General features: G+C 40.2%; 1 protein-coding gene across 5 annotated transcripts in view; it reads left to right on the top strand.

Moving 5' to 3' along the window:
• The first annotated feature begins 315 nt into the window (after positions 1-315).
• Positions 316-17,818, top strand: part of ino80 (INO80 complex ATPase subunit) — a 50,965-nt gene continuing 33,462 nt past the window's right edge. Inside the window, exons 1-24 of one of the 5 annotated variants that reach the window (XM_084738162.1) lie at positions 316-481; positions 2,508-2,572; positions 2,998-3,189; positions 3,352-3,509; positions 3,651-3,718; positions 4,497-4,643; positions 4,779-4,899; positions 5,030-5,235; positions 5,331-5,384; positions 5,584-5,787; positions 5,930-6,134; positions 6,568-6,635; positions 6,783-7,004; positions 8,045-8,125; positions 8,511-8,606; positions 10,517-10,576; positions 10,707-10,849; positions 11,790-11,874; positions 11,985-12,102; positions 12,306-12,391; positions 16,118-16,285; positions 16,684-16,817; positions 17,146-17,213; positions 17,423-17,516. In XM_084738162.1, coding sequence (XP_084594288.1) covers positions 3,038-3,189; positions 3,352-3,509; positions 3,651-3,718; positions 4,497-4,643; positions 4,779-4,899; positions 5,030-5,235; positions 5,331-5,384; positions 5,584-5,787; positions 5,930-6,134; positions 6,568-6,635; positions 6,783-7,004; positions 8,045-8,125; positions 8,511-8,606; positions 10,517-10,576; positions 10,707-10,849; positions 11,790-11,874; positions 11,985-12,102; positions 12,306-12,391; positions 16,118-16,285; positions 16,684-16,817; positions 17,146-17,213; positions 17,423-17,516 — 2,738 coding nt within the window. In that variant the 5' untranslated portion in view covers positions 316-481; positions 2,508-2,572; positions 2,998-3,037. The remainder of the gene's footprint in view (positions 482-2,507; positions 2,573-2,997; positions 3,190-3,351; positions 3,510-3,650; positions 3,719-4,496; positions 4,644-4,778; positions 4,900-5,029; positions 5,236-5,330; positions 5,385-5,583; positions 5,788-5,929; positions 6,135-6,567; positions 6,636-6,782; positions 7,005-8,044; positions 8,126-8,510; positions 8,607-10,516; positions 10,577-10,706; positions 10,850-11,789; positions 11,875-11,984; positions 12,103-12,305; positions 12,392-16,117; positions 16,286-16,683; positions 16,818-17,145; positions 17,214-17,422; positions 17,517-17,818) is intronic. The other 4 variants (XM_084738163.1, XM_084738161.1, XM_084738165.1 and 1 more) reach the window with 4 other exon arrangements.

The following is a 17,818-nucleotide window of genomic DNA, read 5'->3' as shown; positions in this document are numbered from 1 at the left end:
ATTTCATTGTGGATATCAAACTGCCTCACCATACCTAAAACGGAGTTCCCTTATGGTGACGTAAGACGTAGCTCGGTAATCTTCGCAGTGAACAGACACTATTAATCGACATCGGAAATTCATCGATAAATTTGGATTAGTTGCGCATTTCCTGCCCAAAATGGCATACGCGGTTAACGTGTAGCTGACTTTATTTGAAAAAGACGCCACTTGGATTTCTTGTCACATTTATGTCCTTGCAGACATTGATAGGCGAGCGTCCCTTTATCTGCGATTGATTAAAACGCCTGCTCCTTGCTGTACCCTCGCCATGGCGTCGTGTCTCTGCTCTCTCAGTAACAGAAAGTGGCCGCCTCTCTGGTGTTGCTGCCGACTCAAAGCTCACAGACTCGCTCGGCGCCTCAAACCGCCATTTTGGAGTCAGAGAACCGAGAGTCGGCAGCAGCGAAGAGAGAGGCGAAAAGGGGGACACGGGGCCGAGGTGAGAGACTCCATGGTGGTTGTTATGGCGAAGGAGCAATGGGGGAAGATGGCCGGGAGGGAGAAAGAATTAAAACATGGGGATCATTCGTTCACCAGGCAACCGAGTCCGCGCTCGTGTCCGCAACAAGGGTACGAGAGGCGCGGGCGGAGGGCCTTGCTGTGGCTGCAACGCGACTAGCCTGTTAAAAGAATTCCTATTAAACCAATATCATATCTTAATACATTGTTTAGGCAGGGAGGTGGTGGCCTTAAAGAGACAGAACCGATTTGAATACTTCATATTAATGGTGTGAAGACGTCTATGTCAAAACGCTTTAGTGTGTGATAAGCTAACGTCTCTAATGAAAAGCTATGAGATAGCAAGGATTCAGTCGCCCTGTAACAAAGGCCAGACGCAAACCGTTTCCAACGCTAATAAATATCTTTGGTGTGGTTTACTTAAACCAGTAAGCTCAGTCTGTGTTAACGCTAGCACCTTGACCCTTTACTGTCATTGATCGGAGGCAATGCTACTTGTGCTTGCACAGCAAGGCAGCTAACGGTCGTTAGCTGGCAAGCTAAATCCCACTGCTACATCCAAGGTTAGCTAGCAATCCCTGGCTAACGCTAATTGAGATTTGCTAGCTAGCTAGCTAGCTAATCATAACATAACGGTGCGACAGTAAAGGAAGCTAAATATTTCTTAGAATATTACAGCTATTTTTTCCCTCATTTTTAATAAGACCAAACTCCTTTTTGGCTTCAGTTATTATCATCCTGTCACTCTTCAGGCAGTGAACTTGTCTGAGAAAGTCATGTGAATATGTAATGAGTAGTAATTACAGAGGGCGACGGGTTTAAGTTTATCATATAATGGCCACTATCACAGCGATCACTTGCACACCCAAAAATGAAAGGATAATGTCAACCGCGTTATAATACTTGATTAAATCACATTTATAGGAGGCAATTTAAATTGATCCATTCTGACTGTTTAAAAAACTGAAATTCATTGACTGAACTGAGAACAGTATGCAGTATAATGACCTTGTGTGTTATACAAGCAAAGGGGAAACAACTCTTGAAAAATTAGATGACTCACCTAATGATTTTTCCTTAGTTATTTATTTAAATTATTAACATTGAAGAAGATTGTGTACAGTTTAAATACATGGTAGCGTTGCAGGAGCTGTGATTCCCCATTTTTTATTTATTAGTTGTTTTGACATTTTTGAACAAAATATTTTTATGGAAAATGTCACCTGAAAACCATAAGTCCCTGTGTAATACTGCACCTACTCCAAAATAAGTATTTCTGTTAAGTTTTTTTACATTGTTAATGAAAAATTTATATTCCACTGATGCGCTTGTTTGCATGCAGCTGTTAATAGTCTATGGGCACAAAATGAAGTATGAAAAAGTGGAACATCTGGAGCCTCTGGAAGCATTTGTCCTCTGTGTGTCAAAATAGTCTCATTTCAGTTTTACACTGTTGTCAGACTTGTCCAACTTCGCAAACACAACCTTGTTTTTCATTTGCTCACCCACCTTCTTGAGGTCAACATTGTAATATTTGTGCATATCTGTAAACCTGTTGATATCCACGTCTCTCATAATGTCCAAAAGTAGGTGTGTCTCTCCTTTTGACTAGGAATGTGGGCTTTTCTTTTGCACATGCATCTCTACCCCAGCCTGGTGAAAAACCCAACTGAGAGGCATATTCTGAACACACTGTGAATGCTCCTAAAAACTGACTAATACCAGTATATCCCACATATCTTTACTGAAAAATGCTCCATGTAGAATAAGGCCATATTCAGAATACCCAAACAGGATATGATGTTTACGTGACTTGTATCAAAGTCAGAATGTTGACATATTCTGAATAATAGTTGAAAATTAGTGTGCATATAAACATAGGCATTGTCAGTACTGCACAATAAATCAGAACACAACATGTGAAAGACCACAGTAGCGCCCTATGAAATCAATTTATTATTGTCATGTGACTATCAATGTGTGACTGTGGGTTTCTTCTTTTGTAGGGGTTTTCACCTTTGTCTGATCATTAATCTTGGAATCAAGAACAATGGGAACCCTTCCTGAGAAAGTAGGTGCACTGTTTCTACTGTATTTTGCACAACGATCCATTTCTTGGTACTATACGGCCTGCCCAGGCTTTGGAGGAGAGCAGTTTAATATTTGAACTAATTGGCGATTTTGTTTCCATGACAAAATTTGAGATGTAGGCAGTGATTGAAAGGTGTGGAAGTAGGCTATCTCCCACGTGCCAGACTAGCAGGAAAAATGTGTAATGGCAAAGTGAAGGCAAAACTCAGCAACTGCTTATGAACATCTCATGAGTCATCTACAAATCCTTTAAGTGGTATGAAGTGGTATGATTTAGATGAATTATGATAAAACAGCTGAGTCTTACTCATCCCATAGTTAGCAGTGTCCTGTGCTGTTCAGTCAGACTTCGAGCCATCTGCTTATCTCTTTCTGTCTGTCTCCTCTCCACTTCTGTCTTTTTAGTAAAAGTTGCTGCCCTGCTGGGCAGAGGTGTCTGTGCTGCATGGCGTCAGGGCAAGGTGGCCGGCTCGAGGTCGGGGTGTCAGGGAGCTCTGCCCTGGCTAAACCTCTCTACCTGCAGCGCCTTGAAAGAACCCTGAGGTTGGACAGTTTCCTGCGCCAGACTGCCGCCATCTTCAATGGAGACATAACCAGGTACAGGCAGATGGAGTGTGCTTTTAGAATAAGATTTGCTCCTGAGCACTTGCTAGGATCAGTTTTAGTAGGTGGTGCATTTTAAAGAGTAGTGGTGTAAATGCTATTTTCTTGCCGTTGGGAAAATGGTGGGCTTACAGCCATGTGTTTCTCATGTTCTAGTGATGACAGTGATGATAGCGATGATGTACTGGGGACAGGGCTGTCCCTGGACCCCTCCACTCAGCACACAGCTTTGACCGTGAAGAGTGAGCCATGTGAGCAAGGTGACGGGTTGACAGAAGGGAAGCCGCTCAATGGAGTTCTCCTGCAAGGTAAAGGTAAGATACACACAGAAACACTAATATTTATGTTACTCACATAATACTACAGATGCACATTCTCACTGATGACATTTAACAGTTCAGATATCGTTCATGCACGTTTGTGTGATATTTCTTCTCTCCCTGTGAACTCCACAGATCAAAAGGCAGATAAAACTAGCTTCTACAATTTCTCCAAGCTGAAGAAGAATAGGAAATGGCTGAAGGTATTTTAGACATTTTCTCCATTATACTACAGATTTAAGCATTCAGTTGATTAATAGACTGCACAAATAACTAATAGATGAATAGATAAAGATCATAAATTGCAGCCTCACTACTGATCTTGTTTTCTCTCCCTCGTTCTTCATATTTCACACATTTCAGTGTTCTACTATGTCTGCTTCCTTTCTTATGCACTGTAGAGTGAATAACTGTGATGTCATGCTAACAACAGTCATTTCTGGGTAGTCAGCTGGCAATTGATTTGAATTGCAGCAATGTAAAATCGGTAAACATATTTATATGTGTTGTCATTTATAGCCGTAGCTGTAACGTTTAAAGACATTTTGTTAAGCACATTGATCAAACCCACTGAACGTTCCTCCTGTGCTTATTTTATGTTCTATGTTGCTTTGCTAGCATCTTTGTAAACCACCCAACAGCAACATCTCACTGCTGGTCAGACTAATTGCTAGTTTTGGGTAAACTTGTGGCCCAACATGTAAATTATGTATTCAACCTAACTTTTTGTGTGTTATGTTGTTATTAATGCAATACAATTTTTAGATGACTGAGATGTATACGCTTTTAAAATACATATTAAAAAAGAAAATGTGTTGCTGCCATTAAATTGTATTGTATTAATTATATGTACATAACACAGGGCGTTTCCACCTGGAAGTTATTGTAAATAAACATTGTGATTGGTTCTTTATATCCTCATATACATATGCACACTCTCAGCCTTTTTTTAAAACTGCGTTCCTCCTCTGTTTCCTGCAGAGTATCCTGTTAAGTGACGACACCACAGACTCGGACACAGACTCAGATGACTCCGACTTCACTTTGTCTCGGGAGGAGCTGCATGACATGCTGAGGCTACATCGCTTCACCAGGCAGCATCAGAGCAAGTTCCACTCTGACCGGGAGGTACAAATGCACACACACACACACACACACACACACACACACAAACAAACACAAATGCAGTGCCCAGTAATATTTATAATAGTTTTTGAATTGTCATGATCGCTTTTTTTCTATCTGTGTTCATTTCCCCTGCAGCTTCACCAATATCAGTACTACAGCACTGGACTCCTCTCTACTCATGACCCCTTCTATGAGCAACAGCGCCATCTACTGGGTCCAAAGAAGAAGAAAATCAAAGATGAGAAGAAATTCAAGGGTAAGGGAATCTGTCAGAGTCATGATTGTGTCAGTGTCACATGACAAATTTTTATTATTATTAATTACAGGAATAGTTTACAAGATTTCAGAATTGATTGTTGACCTGCTTTTGTTTTTTGTTTTTTTAGCCAAACTAAAAAAGGTGAAGAAAAAGAAGAAACGGGGAGAGGGTGAGTTTCTGGATGAGGGGCGTCCTTATGTCACCAAGATCTTCGCAAAGTTTTCCCATGATGCTCCTCTGCCCATGGTGAAGAAGAAGCATCTCACCATTGAGCAGCTGAATGCAAGGCGACGTAAGGTCTGGCTCACCATTGCAAAAAAGGAGATCCCCAAGGTTAGTATGCGCGGCACTCATGACTTATACATTTCAGTTCAATGCCATTTTTAAGGTAATTAGTCTTAATTATCCTGTTTATACTTATTTTTCAGTCTTTCAAGCAGAAGACCTCCGCTAAGAACTTAGTACTGACCAATGCTAAAAAGGTAAGTAAAGTGTTTCACACTGCTTTACTTTTAAAATTAACTTTGAAGGGTTTTTATGTAGAAAAAGTTTGAATCATTTTGTTAAAAATACTAATTTTGATCCACATATTTCTGTTGCTGGTTCACTCATGACACTAACTCTTGACTTTCTGATGAAATTGTAGAGTGCAATCTCTAACTTGTGTTTTGCTTGTCCCAGTTGGCTCATCAGTGCATGAGAGAGGTGCGGCGTGCAGCCATCCAGGCCCAGAAGAACTGTAAGGAGACGTTACCTCGGGCTCGCCGCCTCACCAAGGAGATGATGCTGTACTGGAAGAAATATGACAAAGTGGAGAAGGAGCACAGGAAGAGGGCGGAGAAGGAGGCCCTGGAACAACGTAAACTAGATGAAGAGATGAGAGAAGTAGGTGTAATGGAAATAGTGGTCTTTGGAGATGCCTCATTAAGCTTTTGCTTTCTACACCTATTTTTTTATGGAGTTTTAAAAAAAGATTTGTAACATATTACACCCAATTTTTTTCCCTGCTTTTCTCCCTGTCTCGCAGGCCAAGCGTCAGCAGCGTAAATTGAATTTCCTCATCACTCAGACAGAGCTGTATGCTCATTTCATGAGCGGTAAAGCCAGTATGGGGGGTCCAGAGGGAGACACAGCTCAGGAGGAAATTCTGAGAAAGCTGGAAGACACTGCGGCGCAGAGACAGATTGACATTGGAGGAGGCGTAATGGTCAACATGGGACAGGAGGACTATGGTATGAACAGCTGAGTCAACTTTATTCTGCTTCTGGATCTGTATCAGTAACTGAAACTGAATATTGATGGTTCGCATTTGTGTATCCCTTGGAGGAACTGTTGACCAAGAAGCCCAGATTCAATGCCAGACAGACCAGTTATCATTATATTTATTGCTGCTTTAGCTTCTTTTTCATCTGAAGATCATATTTCATATGTTTTTCTTCCCCACAGTTTTTAGTGTTTTTTGAGCAGTAGAGATATTTGTGCAGTGAAGTACTAAAAATATGAGGCTGGACATTTATGGGCCATTGTTTGTCAACCAGTGAAGATATTCTACAATTAATGTTCTGATTGTGCACGATAACATTTTGTTTTGGACTTTGTAATATGATCTTGTGTATGGGAAATAAATATAGGATTGAATTTGATTTGAACTGAATGTGATTTCAGACAGTGAACACTACAAGTCCCAGGCCCTGAGGAATGCCAAAGAAGCCTATCAGATCCATCAAGAGAGAGTAAGTAGATGCAAAAACACCCTCAGGAGTGAACATATCCTTCACACGCACACACACACGCACGCACACACACACACACACACACACACACACATACACACTCGCCCCCTGTCCACACTGTGCTAAGCTCCAAATCTCTCCCTGTAGACGCGGATGTTTGATGAGGAGGCGAAGGACAGCCGCAGTGCGTCGCTACACGCGGCTTGCGGCTCCTCCTCGGGTGCCGGCTCTGGGTTTGGAGAGAGCTACAGCCTCTCCAACCCGTCCATCCACGCAGGCGAAGACATTCCTCAGCCCACCATCTTCAACGGCAAACTCAAGGGTTACCAACTCAAAGGCATGAACTGGCTGGCCAACCTGTATGAACAGGTACTCACGTCTGCTTAGTGTTAATGTTGTTATGAATTTTAAATTCAGTTGTAGTCTTTAGTTGTTTACTGAAAATTTTAATCACTCAAGGTCACATTTTAGTCTTTTGTTTTTTGTGTATCAACTCATTTACTCAGTGAAGCTCAGTTTTAATTTTTAGTCATGATTTTAGTCAATGTTTTAGTTATACTTTTCTCAGACAGTTTCATGATGCTGTAATAGATTTTGCTGAGTGATATTTTGGCTATAAAAACTACAATGAGAAGAAAGCAGACGATGATCTGTATGTTTAGTGAATGAGGCTGAGATTGTACTATTCAGTCCAGCTCAGCTCAGTTAAATTTGACAGTATGGCAGTGCGCCCTGAATCCACACAGAACATTATAGTACCATTACATTTGGTCCTAAAAGGGAATTATCATACATGTTATTGAATCAGTCAATAATCAACTGATATTTACCTTGGAAGACACTGTTGTATGGTGTCTTTTCAGGAGTCTTTTCAAATTAGTTGAGTTTTTAATCCAAAGGCACTGTGTCCTGTGTTTCTTGCTCTCTTTTTATAAGAGAAGAGCGTCCACAGATAGGTTGTCTTTCTTTTCTTTCCACCTGAAAGGTCACTGGTGAGGATGAGGCATGCATTTTGCTAGATTTGTTCATGCTTTAAGATGGCTGATGATCTGACTGTGATCTAACTAGGTTGTCCTTCTGAACAGAGACAACTTTTTCGTCAATGAATACTTAGAGACCTGTCTGGATGGCATTATGTTTAAATTAAAACATTTGTATCTGCTTATTTTGTGGCCAGAAGTATTAATTGCTAAAAGAGTTCAGTGCTGATGTTTTGGTAATATCTTCAGTCTCACTAACATAATACATTAGTTGACATGCCTTTTTTGGTCAGCAGATGATATGCATCAGTGTTTCTGAATCAATTAAAACCTACAACAGGGTGTTTTTTGGCCCAAAAGATACAGATTCCATATTATTTTGTGCTTATTTGAACACACTGAATGATCTCTTTTCCTCTGTTTCTGCAGGGAATCAATGGAATCCTGGCAGATGAGATGGGACTGGGGAAGACGGTCCAGAGTATCGCTCTGTTGGCTCACCTAGCAGAGGTGAGAGGGAGCCACAGGCCAAGGGGTCGCTTTTACCACATTCCTCCAAAAAGCTTTGTGGAATATTCAATTGTCTCTGCTTTATGAAAACATCTAACATCCAGCTTCTCTGTGCACCTGCATCCTTTAAAGAGTCCCTCGTTTCTGGCTGTGCATTTCATCGAATGACTCATATGTGACTTATTTCATTGTTGTTAGTGGCTGATTTGCAAATCATTTGGTCTCATAACCCCAAAAGGAGAAAAAGTGGAATTTAGGGGAAACGTGTGCTTTTCAGTGTTGAACTGTGTGTTCTTCCAGGGCTTCCTGTTATTGGGTGCTCGCACATACAAAGAGCACCTGTTGTGGCGGCTGACGGTGTATTCTCTTTTTTGTTCCTTCACAGAGAGACAACATCTGGGGTCCATTTCTAATCATCTCCCCTGCATCCACGCTCAACAACTGGCACCAGGAGTTCACCCGCTTTGTGCCTAAATTCAAGGTGGGAATCCACAACGCTGCAGAGTGAGCTCGGAAACACCTGCAAAAACATGTCTGCAGGAATCTTGTTCTCATTAGTTGTTTTCACTGCTTTTTTCAAGCTACTACAAGAAACTTTCATGTTGTATTGATTTTGGAGATAGCTGTGGACAAAAGCGGTAGTGTTTCCACCATGATAACCACAAAATATAACTAATATAACTCAGAAATACAATGATCCAACTAAAAATATCCTCCTAATTATGACTCACTGTAACTTTGCTTGTGAAAATGTAAACATGGGCACTTTTCATTTGATTTCACAGAGAATCCGACCCAGTGGCAGCCGTTAAGAACAACTATTTAGAAATAGCTTCTTGCTGATGGTTTCATTAATTTATGGAGGTCATATAGAGACATCAGTAATAAACCGTTTTATAACCACTTAAAAACACCTTGTAGTAGCTTTAACTTTATAATGAAGGTTATTTATATAACACTTTTCTTAACAATGTTACAAAGTGCTTTACAAAAGAAAATCAGAAAAGGTAGACAAATAAGGTCAAAGAAGCAAGAGCAGATCAAGTAAGATCAAACTGAAAAGTAAATAAGTATAAATGAAAACATGCAAGCTTTTCCTCAAATGCGCTGGTATTCAACCTGGGTTCCAGTCCCCCAGTTAGAGTCACCAAAGGTGCATGGGGGGGTCATGTTTTAATCCATACACAGTAGTTCAAAATCTCAGCAGTGACTCATTTCTGTGAAGAAAACTAAATGAATTTGTTATTTTTTAAAATGTATGTTACTAAAGATATAAATTTCACAGGATGAGGGTACAGACCTGAATGTTAACTGAAAGCTGAATCTCTGCTGAACAGCCTCATCATGTGTTAGAAAAGTAAGCGGTTAAAACAACCAAGTAGCTAAAAGAACAACAGCCAAATGTCGGGGAGAACAAAAGACTGAGTTTTGTCAAAAAAGAAACATGACATTAAAAAAAATCATAAATGAGCAAATTGTTTAAATAGTTCCTGAAAATTTGAGGAAAACTCACTTAACGTCTTGAGGTAATTGTAATACTATTTTGGTTACGTGCACAGTTTCTCAATGTTATTGTTATACACAAGGCTAAAATAATCTCACCCAGTTGTCAGTTTGCTCAATCATAGGAGTCAAAGTCAAAGTTGGGAAGTACTGCACCAATGAACCTCCTGCTGTGTTGTTTTTGTGAGAAATTCTGTCAAGAACTAACTAGGATAATGTATGTATAAAACAATTCATTAGGGGGCAGTATTGTACTGGGACAATGGTCGTGTTGCCTGTGTTAACACATGACTCCAAAGCTGTTTTAACTTTTATTGTTGAGTGGCTGCTCTTTTTTCTTTCAGTGTGTGTTAACCAGTCTCTGACAGGCTACATGCATTCTTGAATGTTAAAAAACCATTCATCAAACACATCAATATGTCGGCTATGCTTGCGTGCATAAACACTCACACACACTAATATGCATAAGTCTTTGTTGTGCTCAACGCTCAACTATGCCCGTTATTCTCTCAGAGTTTGAAAATAAATCAATTCCAGTCTGTTTTGGTAATGAGGTGTGAAAAGACCCTATTACACAATTTGAAGATAAGCTTCCTGAACACTCAAAGCAAGACTGACCGCAAACAATGGAATCCCAGTGTGTGATGAGTGATGTAATGATGTTCAAATCTTTTCACGTCGCATTTTACATCAACCTCTCAACAACTGGAGCAGTGATTCATACATGATGCTATGCCTTCCCAGTGTTTCTTCTGGGAACATCATGGGAGCTCTGTTTTTATTTTACATTGCTCGGTGTTTAAAGTGAGCGTTTTGGAAAAGTTTGAATATACAGTAGATGAAATGGATCCACACACAACTCATGACGAACTGTTCTTTGTTTCTCAGGTGTTGCCATACTGGGGGAATCCTCATGATCGCAAGGTGATTCGCAAATTTTGGAGCCAGGTAAGGAAGAGATGAACGAAGAGTTGTGAAGATATAATAGATCTTGGTCAGTTTTTGTTCTTGTTGTTCATATTGTTCATATTCTAGTCTCTAACCCTGTCTATACCTGTGTTTGTCTATGGTTCAATAGAAAACCCTTTACACACAAAATGCACCATTCCACGTGGTGATCACGAGCTACCAGCTGGTGGTCCAGGACGTCAAGTACTTCCAGAGGGTCAAGTGGCAGTATATGGTTCTTGATGAAGCCCAGGCGCTGAAGAGCAGTACCAGGTAAGACATTAACTGCTGCTCTGCTGCTGTGTCATTATGTGATACTGTATTCTGTATATTATTTTAAGTTTCTAATAGTTTTGCATTTCTCCTGTGCCCCATTCAACCTCTAGTTTCAGCAGGTAACACACCGTTCAAAGTTAATAACATCACTTACAGCTGACAAATAGTAAATATAATTTAACTGTATGTTTACCAATAAGATTAGCTATCCAGTCATGTTATTGTCCCAAACAAAATATCAAGATTTTCACGAACAAATCATATGCCATGTGTACCGTCTGTAGCCTGAAGTAACAAGTTGAATACAAATGGGGTGTGAGATGATGTGATACAGACCTATCAGTAAGTTCAGTGGGGCAGTTTGTGTGTTACAGTCGCCGTCCTGTGGTTTTCAGAAGGTGAGGCACTCAGTGTTTTTAATAATAGGTGCTTGTTAATGTGTTGCAGTAAATATATTGTTAACAGATGCTTCGACACTGTCCTTGTTGCTATGGTTACTTATTTTAGTTTGCAGGCTGCGCTTTAATTTAGAATGGTGGACAGTTTCACTGGAACTACATAGTAGGTGTCCATTATCAGAAATTAATGGACACCCTGTAGCCAATCACAATCAAGTATTCACCCAGACCATAGTATGATGCAGTTTAGAATACGCTGAAAATCAACAAAATGTCTGAAAAGCAGGAACATTATTGTTGTTCATCTCTACATCTACATATATATATGTATGAATTATTTCATTGGATGTTGGCCAAAATCTACAAAACTAGTCACAGAATGTCTTGAAATGAGAAATGCACCCGCATACAAACGGCCCTCCACAGTTTGAGTAATTGGTGTCATTACGGTACAGTTAAGTGTTAAATAAACACAATAAACTCATGTAGTTGTTTCACGAGATCTCCAGCCATTAACTGTTTCCTCTCTGTGTTTCCAGCGTTCGGTGGAAAATCCTCCTGCAGTTCCAGTGTCGGAACAGACTGCTGCTCACCGGAACGCCCATCCAGAACACGATGGCTGAGGTGAGCTGTGTGTGTGTGTGTGTGTGTGTGTGTGTTGGCAAGCGTGTGTGTATGTGCTCATGTGAACAAGACAGAACTGCTGACATGTGTATGTTATTACTGTCTCTCAGCTGTGGGCCCTGCTGCACTTCATCATGCCTACGTTGTTTGATTCCCACGAAGAGTTTAACGAGTGGTTCTCCAAAGACATCGAGAGCCACGCTGAAAACAAGTCAGCCATCGATGAGAGTGAGTAAAACTAAAAAAAAAAGTTCTTCTCAGCTGCTTGTTCATGTTTTTTTTTCCTACTTTCCAGTTGATGGTGCATAATATTTTTCAGCTCATTTGTACGGAAAATTCTATCATTTCTGTGCCAACATTGAACTTTTGCTCACTGTTGCATGTGATTTGTTCTGTAGCTGAACATTGATTATTTGATGTTTGTGTTTCAGACCAACTTTCTAGACTGCACATGATCCTCAAGCCTTTCATGCTGCGCAGAATCAAGAAGGATGTGGAAAATGAGCTCTCAGACAAGGTAGAATGGCGAACTTTCTACTCTGTTTGCTGAACCAGGCCTTGTGTCCAGAGCTGTTCATTTAATTGGACAAAAACTGATATTGAAGTAACAACAATCCGCCTTTTTTAAAAGACAAAAACTGTTTTTATCATAATAAAGGGATAGTTCACCTCAAAATCAAACATACATACTTTTTAAAATGTGAACATCTACCGGCCACTAACAGAAAGATATTTAAATTCACCAGCCACTAGAGTAAATTATTTTTCTGCGCCTGACATCTGCCAACCACTTTCATATTTAACCAGCATTTGGCTGGCGCTAATTTCCATCCCCAGCTGTTGCGTTGTTGTTATAGATGCAATTATTTCGACAATGCATGCTTTTTAATCTCTGATGACATATCATGGTCATTTCTTGACTTATCACATTAAATATATTACATTTACATTTACATTAATATTACATTACGCGTGCCTGAAGGGAGCCTTGAATTCATCAAGACATTCCCCTACTACAGCATTGAAATATTAGCGCGAATACGCGCGAAAAGACTGCTACCTGATTGGTTTGTGCTGACCAGAGCGCTCGCGAGCTGACCCGAGGACAGACGACACTTAGGACTCATTTGCCGATTTTGACGTTTGAATTTGGGCGGATGCTGAGGGGACCGGCTTGAGAGGCTAAAGGTAACGTTGACTGACGCAGGGCAAGGCTGAAACATGTGGTACAACAGCGAAAGCGGGCCATGGAGACACTGGTCCAGGCAAAGAAGAAGAAATGACGGAATATTGAGTACTATTTTAGAATTGATTATCTTGTTCCGCCACTGAACCCTGTATGAAAACTGTGCTGTTGCACATTTCATTGGGGAATTTGCTAGTCTCGTTTCTTATACAGCATAGTTGTCGGTCTTATTTCTTATAACGCATAATATGAATATTAGGGGTGTAACGATTCACTCATGCATCGGACTTTAATGTGTTAGATACGAGTGCATCGGTTCGGACGGCCCTGCATCGGTAGAAAGCTGAACATGAATCGGAAACATATCGATGCGGCACTAGCGTATCGATACATCTCATTGGGATGCGCATACGTTTAATTTTGGCATCAAGGAGCTGCCACTGTTAACTTTCCTCCTCTCCCGCTGTCTCTGCCTGCACCGCTCTCGCGGGACGCCCGCTGCCGCGCTCACAAAACAAGCGCTCCCTCCTCCCTCTCATGTGTCTCCTCTTCATTTACTTAAAACAGACGGCGCTGAAAACAGGGACAGAAGTGATATTGTACCGCGTCGCTCCACCAAACTTTCATAACGTTTAAGTGTAGAATAAGTTTGGGTTTTATAAGAAAGATGAGAAACTGCTGCAGATCATTGATGTAAAACGTGTTGGACAGCAGAGAACAGAGACACGAGTCCGAGCCACAGAGACGTCATGTCACTGTGAGAGCAGGTAACACTTCACTGTTCCTCCACACTAATCCAAACCACACCACTCTTCATATGAAACAGAGCAGCAGATCATCTTACTGCAGAAATACTGATATTTTAAATAGTTTTAAATTTTCTCATTTATCTCATTTCATTTACAGATGAGATTCATAATAAGATATAAACATCACTGTAATGTCTCCTTCTCTCTGTCTCTACTGTTAGTATATTTAGTAAAACTATCAGGATTTTTTGGCAACTAACAGCACTCTACAAATGTAGCATTAGTTGAATCAAAAGACTGACCCATTGCATTGTCTTGTATTGCATCGTATCGTATCGTGACAGAACTGAATCGTATCGAACCGAATCGTTGGCCACTTAGTTAGATTAGCATAAGCTGAGTGCCATCTAGTTCCAAAGCAGACATCTCTATGGCTGATGTATCCAAAACTCAGGAACTCACACCAAACCTATTTAGATAGAAAGATAACTTTAAAGGCCAGAGGAACAATATCTGCTTCAGATTTTGTGGGGAACTGTCCCTTTCTTATTCTGGTTTATTATTGGGCAAAAATGTATAGTTTATGTACCAATATTCAGTTTACAAAAGTGCAGTATTCTATTTAGGCTTCAGTGTGTAGCCCTACTTCTTCCTCCTCCTGTTTAAAGCTGCACCCGTCCTCCATCTGTCTCCCTGTCCACCTCATCGACACACAAAGTGTTGTAACAAGCTTGTGAGCAATGCTTGTGCTGGCAGATCCTCTTGACAGATGTTGGACTCGGGGTCTCTCGCTGTCACACGCGGCGCACACATACTCACTCACACGCTGTGGGAGTCTTGATACGGAGAGTCAGAGGAATGGCAGAGTTCACGGCTCCCCCACATCTGTCTTTTTCTCTTTCCCCTTGCACCCACATGCAGCCCTGCCAGCCCGCTTCCTTTTTCTCCTCCGCTCTTGTTGGTTTCTCTTGTTTGGTCAGCACAGTTCACTCCAGGTTCATGGTCGGGTTTTAAACGGTTTGTTGTTGTTCAGTTTCGCTGCTTTCATCAAAGTGTGACGCTAGATAAACCCAGAGATTTTTAATGTGTTAAAAGAATGTGGGTTAAGCTGGGCATGAAGTCTGTGCTCATAAATTCATCTTTTGGTTGGGCCCATGTGAGGTTCTAATAGAGGCATAGCATAGCAGTAATGCTGAATCATTTGTCTTTCCTGTAACCACAATTTATATATTCAGCCATTTTTTACTTTGAAAATCATCAATCTTTTTACCAACAAGGTCCAATGGTGGACGTTTCCATTCACTGTTGACACGTTACATATGCTTCTTTTTGTGTCATTTCATGTTAAAATCCAGTCAGGCACAGTAATTTAGTCGTCACTTTTAAACCCCTGAAGTTCAAAAAGGCATTTAACAAAACCATGGAGACAATTTACAGAGTCACACAATACAGTTAGAGTACAGTTTATGTTCTTTTTTTCACTTTGATCAGATATATTGATGATTTCAAGATTTCAAAGTTAAAAACAATATAAAGCAAAAAAGAGAAATGTTTTAGTCGTACATCCATTCTCTCAGTTTCATCATCTAAATCAGTTGACCCTCTCCGTAGTCATTGTCACTGATTTGGGTTCTGAATAATGTCCAATTCTCTCACATTTCTTCCAGCCTTTTTTGCAATCTCAGACGATGTGTCGGTTTTTCCGTTATGCTATCTCTATCTATTGTTCCTGGGTAGGAGGGTCCACTTTACCTCCATTTCCTTGTGATAGCTTTTTTTTTTACTAGGTCTTAACAATATTTGAACCAGACATCTATCCCTTATTAGTACATTCTCTTTAGTAAAATTACACAGATAAAGTACCATGTAGCCTGTAGGAATATCATACTCAAGTAACTTTTGCATAGTTTTGTATACACTTCTCCAAAAACATTGATACTTTATGGCATTTCCAAAATATATGTGATTGGTCTGTATCTATTACTCCACATTCCCACCAGCATACTAAATTCTTGTTTAAGTATTTAGTCTCAACCTTGGAAACGGATCAACAGATTTTTCCAAGAGACGTCTGATTCCCATTTATTTGATATATTTAATTGAATGCTTTGAAGAAGTAAAAGGTAAAATTAATAGGGATCTGAAATCCTCCTGCACATACAGGAACTTCTCAATAAGCTCTCTTTTACTCAATTAAGAGAAAAAAGAAAACGGTGATAATGATGCTTTTAATAGCAGGTTCATGTCTATGTGGATGTTAATTGCTTTAAGACTTTTTAAACACACTTGTTCTCCTCTCCTTCTACAGATTGAGATCCTGACCTACTGCCAGCTGACGTCTCGGCAGAGGTTGCTTTACCAGGCTCTGAGGAACAAGATCTCTATTGAGGATTTGCTGCAGTCCTCCATGGGTACAGCCCAGCAGGCCCACAGCACCACCTCCTCCCTCATGAACCTCGTCATGCAGTTCAGGAAGGTGCGTTAAATTGACCTTTTGGTTTTGGTTTTGATTATTTTCTCTTATTTATACTTAGTTATTGATACTACTCACTGTAATTTGGTGAAAAAAAGCAGATCTGACATTAAAAGATGTGAAAAGTTGGGGTGGCTGTTTAGCTCAGTTGGCCCTTTGCTGCATGTCATCACCTCTCTCTTCACCCACCTTTCCTATCTGCTCTTCAGCTGTCCTGTCAAATAAAGGCAAGAAAAGCCCAAAAACATAACTTAAAAAAAAAAAGATGTGAAAAGTTTTGTTGTTATTCCTTTTTCTTGCAGAAGTAATAAGTTGAATTGTTTCCTGAGGTATTGCATTTAGCTGTATTTTCATCTAATTTAGTTAAGTGATTCTGCACTTTTGTGTCTGCCAATGTGTAGGTGTGTAACCACCCTGACTTGTTTGAGCGCCAGGAGACACGCTCCCCTTTCCACATGTCCCTCAAGCCCTACATCATGTCTAAGTTCCTCTACCGTCATGGCCTCCTCCACACACAAAACCAGGCCAAAAACAAGTAAGTTCCTCCACACAAAAGAGCTCACACGCACTGCATCTTGGCAAATACAGAAGAACTCCGACGAAAACATGTCCATCAAAAGAACAAGCATTGTTTTGAATAGGGTTAGGTTTACATTTGAAATTACTGTGTAAAACAAATCTTTAACAAATATAATTTTTCTTTGCAAATCTTTGTTGTGGATATTTGTTGATTTGGGAGTTGCTAAAGGCTATTATCTCAATTACAGCTATTAACAATAAATGTCGGTCAAATTATCATCGTGAAGTTTTGCTTTTTCTCACATTTAGTGGTGTAACTCTGTCTGTCTCTACATCCTCCTCAGATTACTTCAAGTGCTGCTGTCTCCCTTCTCTCCAAATCACATCCAGCAGTCTCTTTTTCACAGAAAAGGTGAGCAAGTGTGAAACCTTGAGTTCAGACACACACACACTTGGTAATAGAAGCAGCAGTTTGTTTTCTCATCTGAGATCTGTTTCATTTGACATTGAGTCCCCAGTTTCATCCCAGTTCCTCCCTTCCCCTGACCTATTTTTCCTCTATTTACGCATTTCTTTTCTTTCTCTTATTCCTCATTCTGTATTCTGTTTTCACTCTTCTAGGTGATGACAAAGGAAGCTGTTTCTCCTTCCTGCGCTTCATCGATGTGTCACCAGCTGAGATGTCTAATCTCATGCTGCAAGGCACCTTAGTGAGGTGAATTTTTCATCCCCACATTTCTTGATTCTCTTTTTGTCTTTGTTCAAAAGAAGTCAGTAAAGGTGGGATAGTGAGTAAAGAGCATGTTATGAATATCTACTTTTGTTTGATTTGATTGAGTTGTATGTGTGGTGAAAAAGCTGGAATATTCATGCTTAACAAAATGTTTATTTAAGAAATTTAAACTTACTTTAAAAAAAGAATCTACTCTGTCCAAATGCCTCTTAGTAAAACACCAAAGGTCCAACAGCTCTAGAATTCCTGTGCTGTAATCAACTCTACACTCTGGAAGTTAAATA

The sequence above is a fragment of the Lutjanus erythropterus genome, chromosome 15 (assembly GCF_056507025.1).
Source record: "Lutjanus erythropterus isolate fLutEry1 chromosome 15, fLutEry1.hap2, whole genome shotgun sequence".
Lineage (NCBI taxonomy): Eukaryota > Metazoa > Chordata > Actinopteri > Lutjaniformes > Lutjanidae > Lutjanus > Lutjanus erythropterus.
The sequence above is the reverse complement of the archived record's forward strand: the minus strand, read 5'-3'. Positions and strand labels throughout refer to the sequence as shown.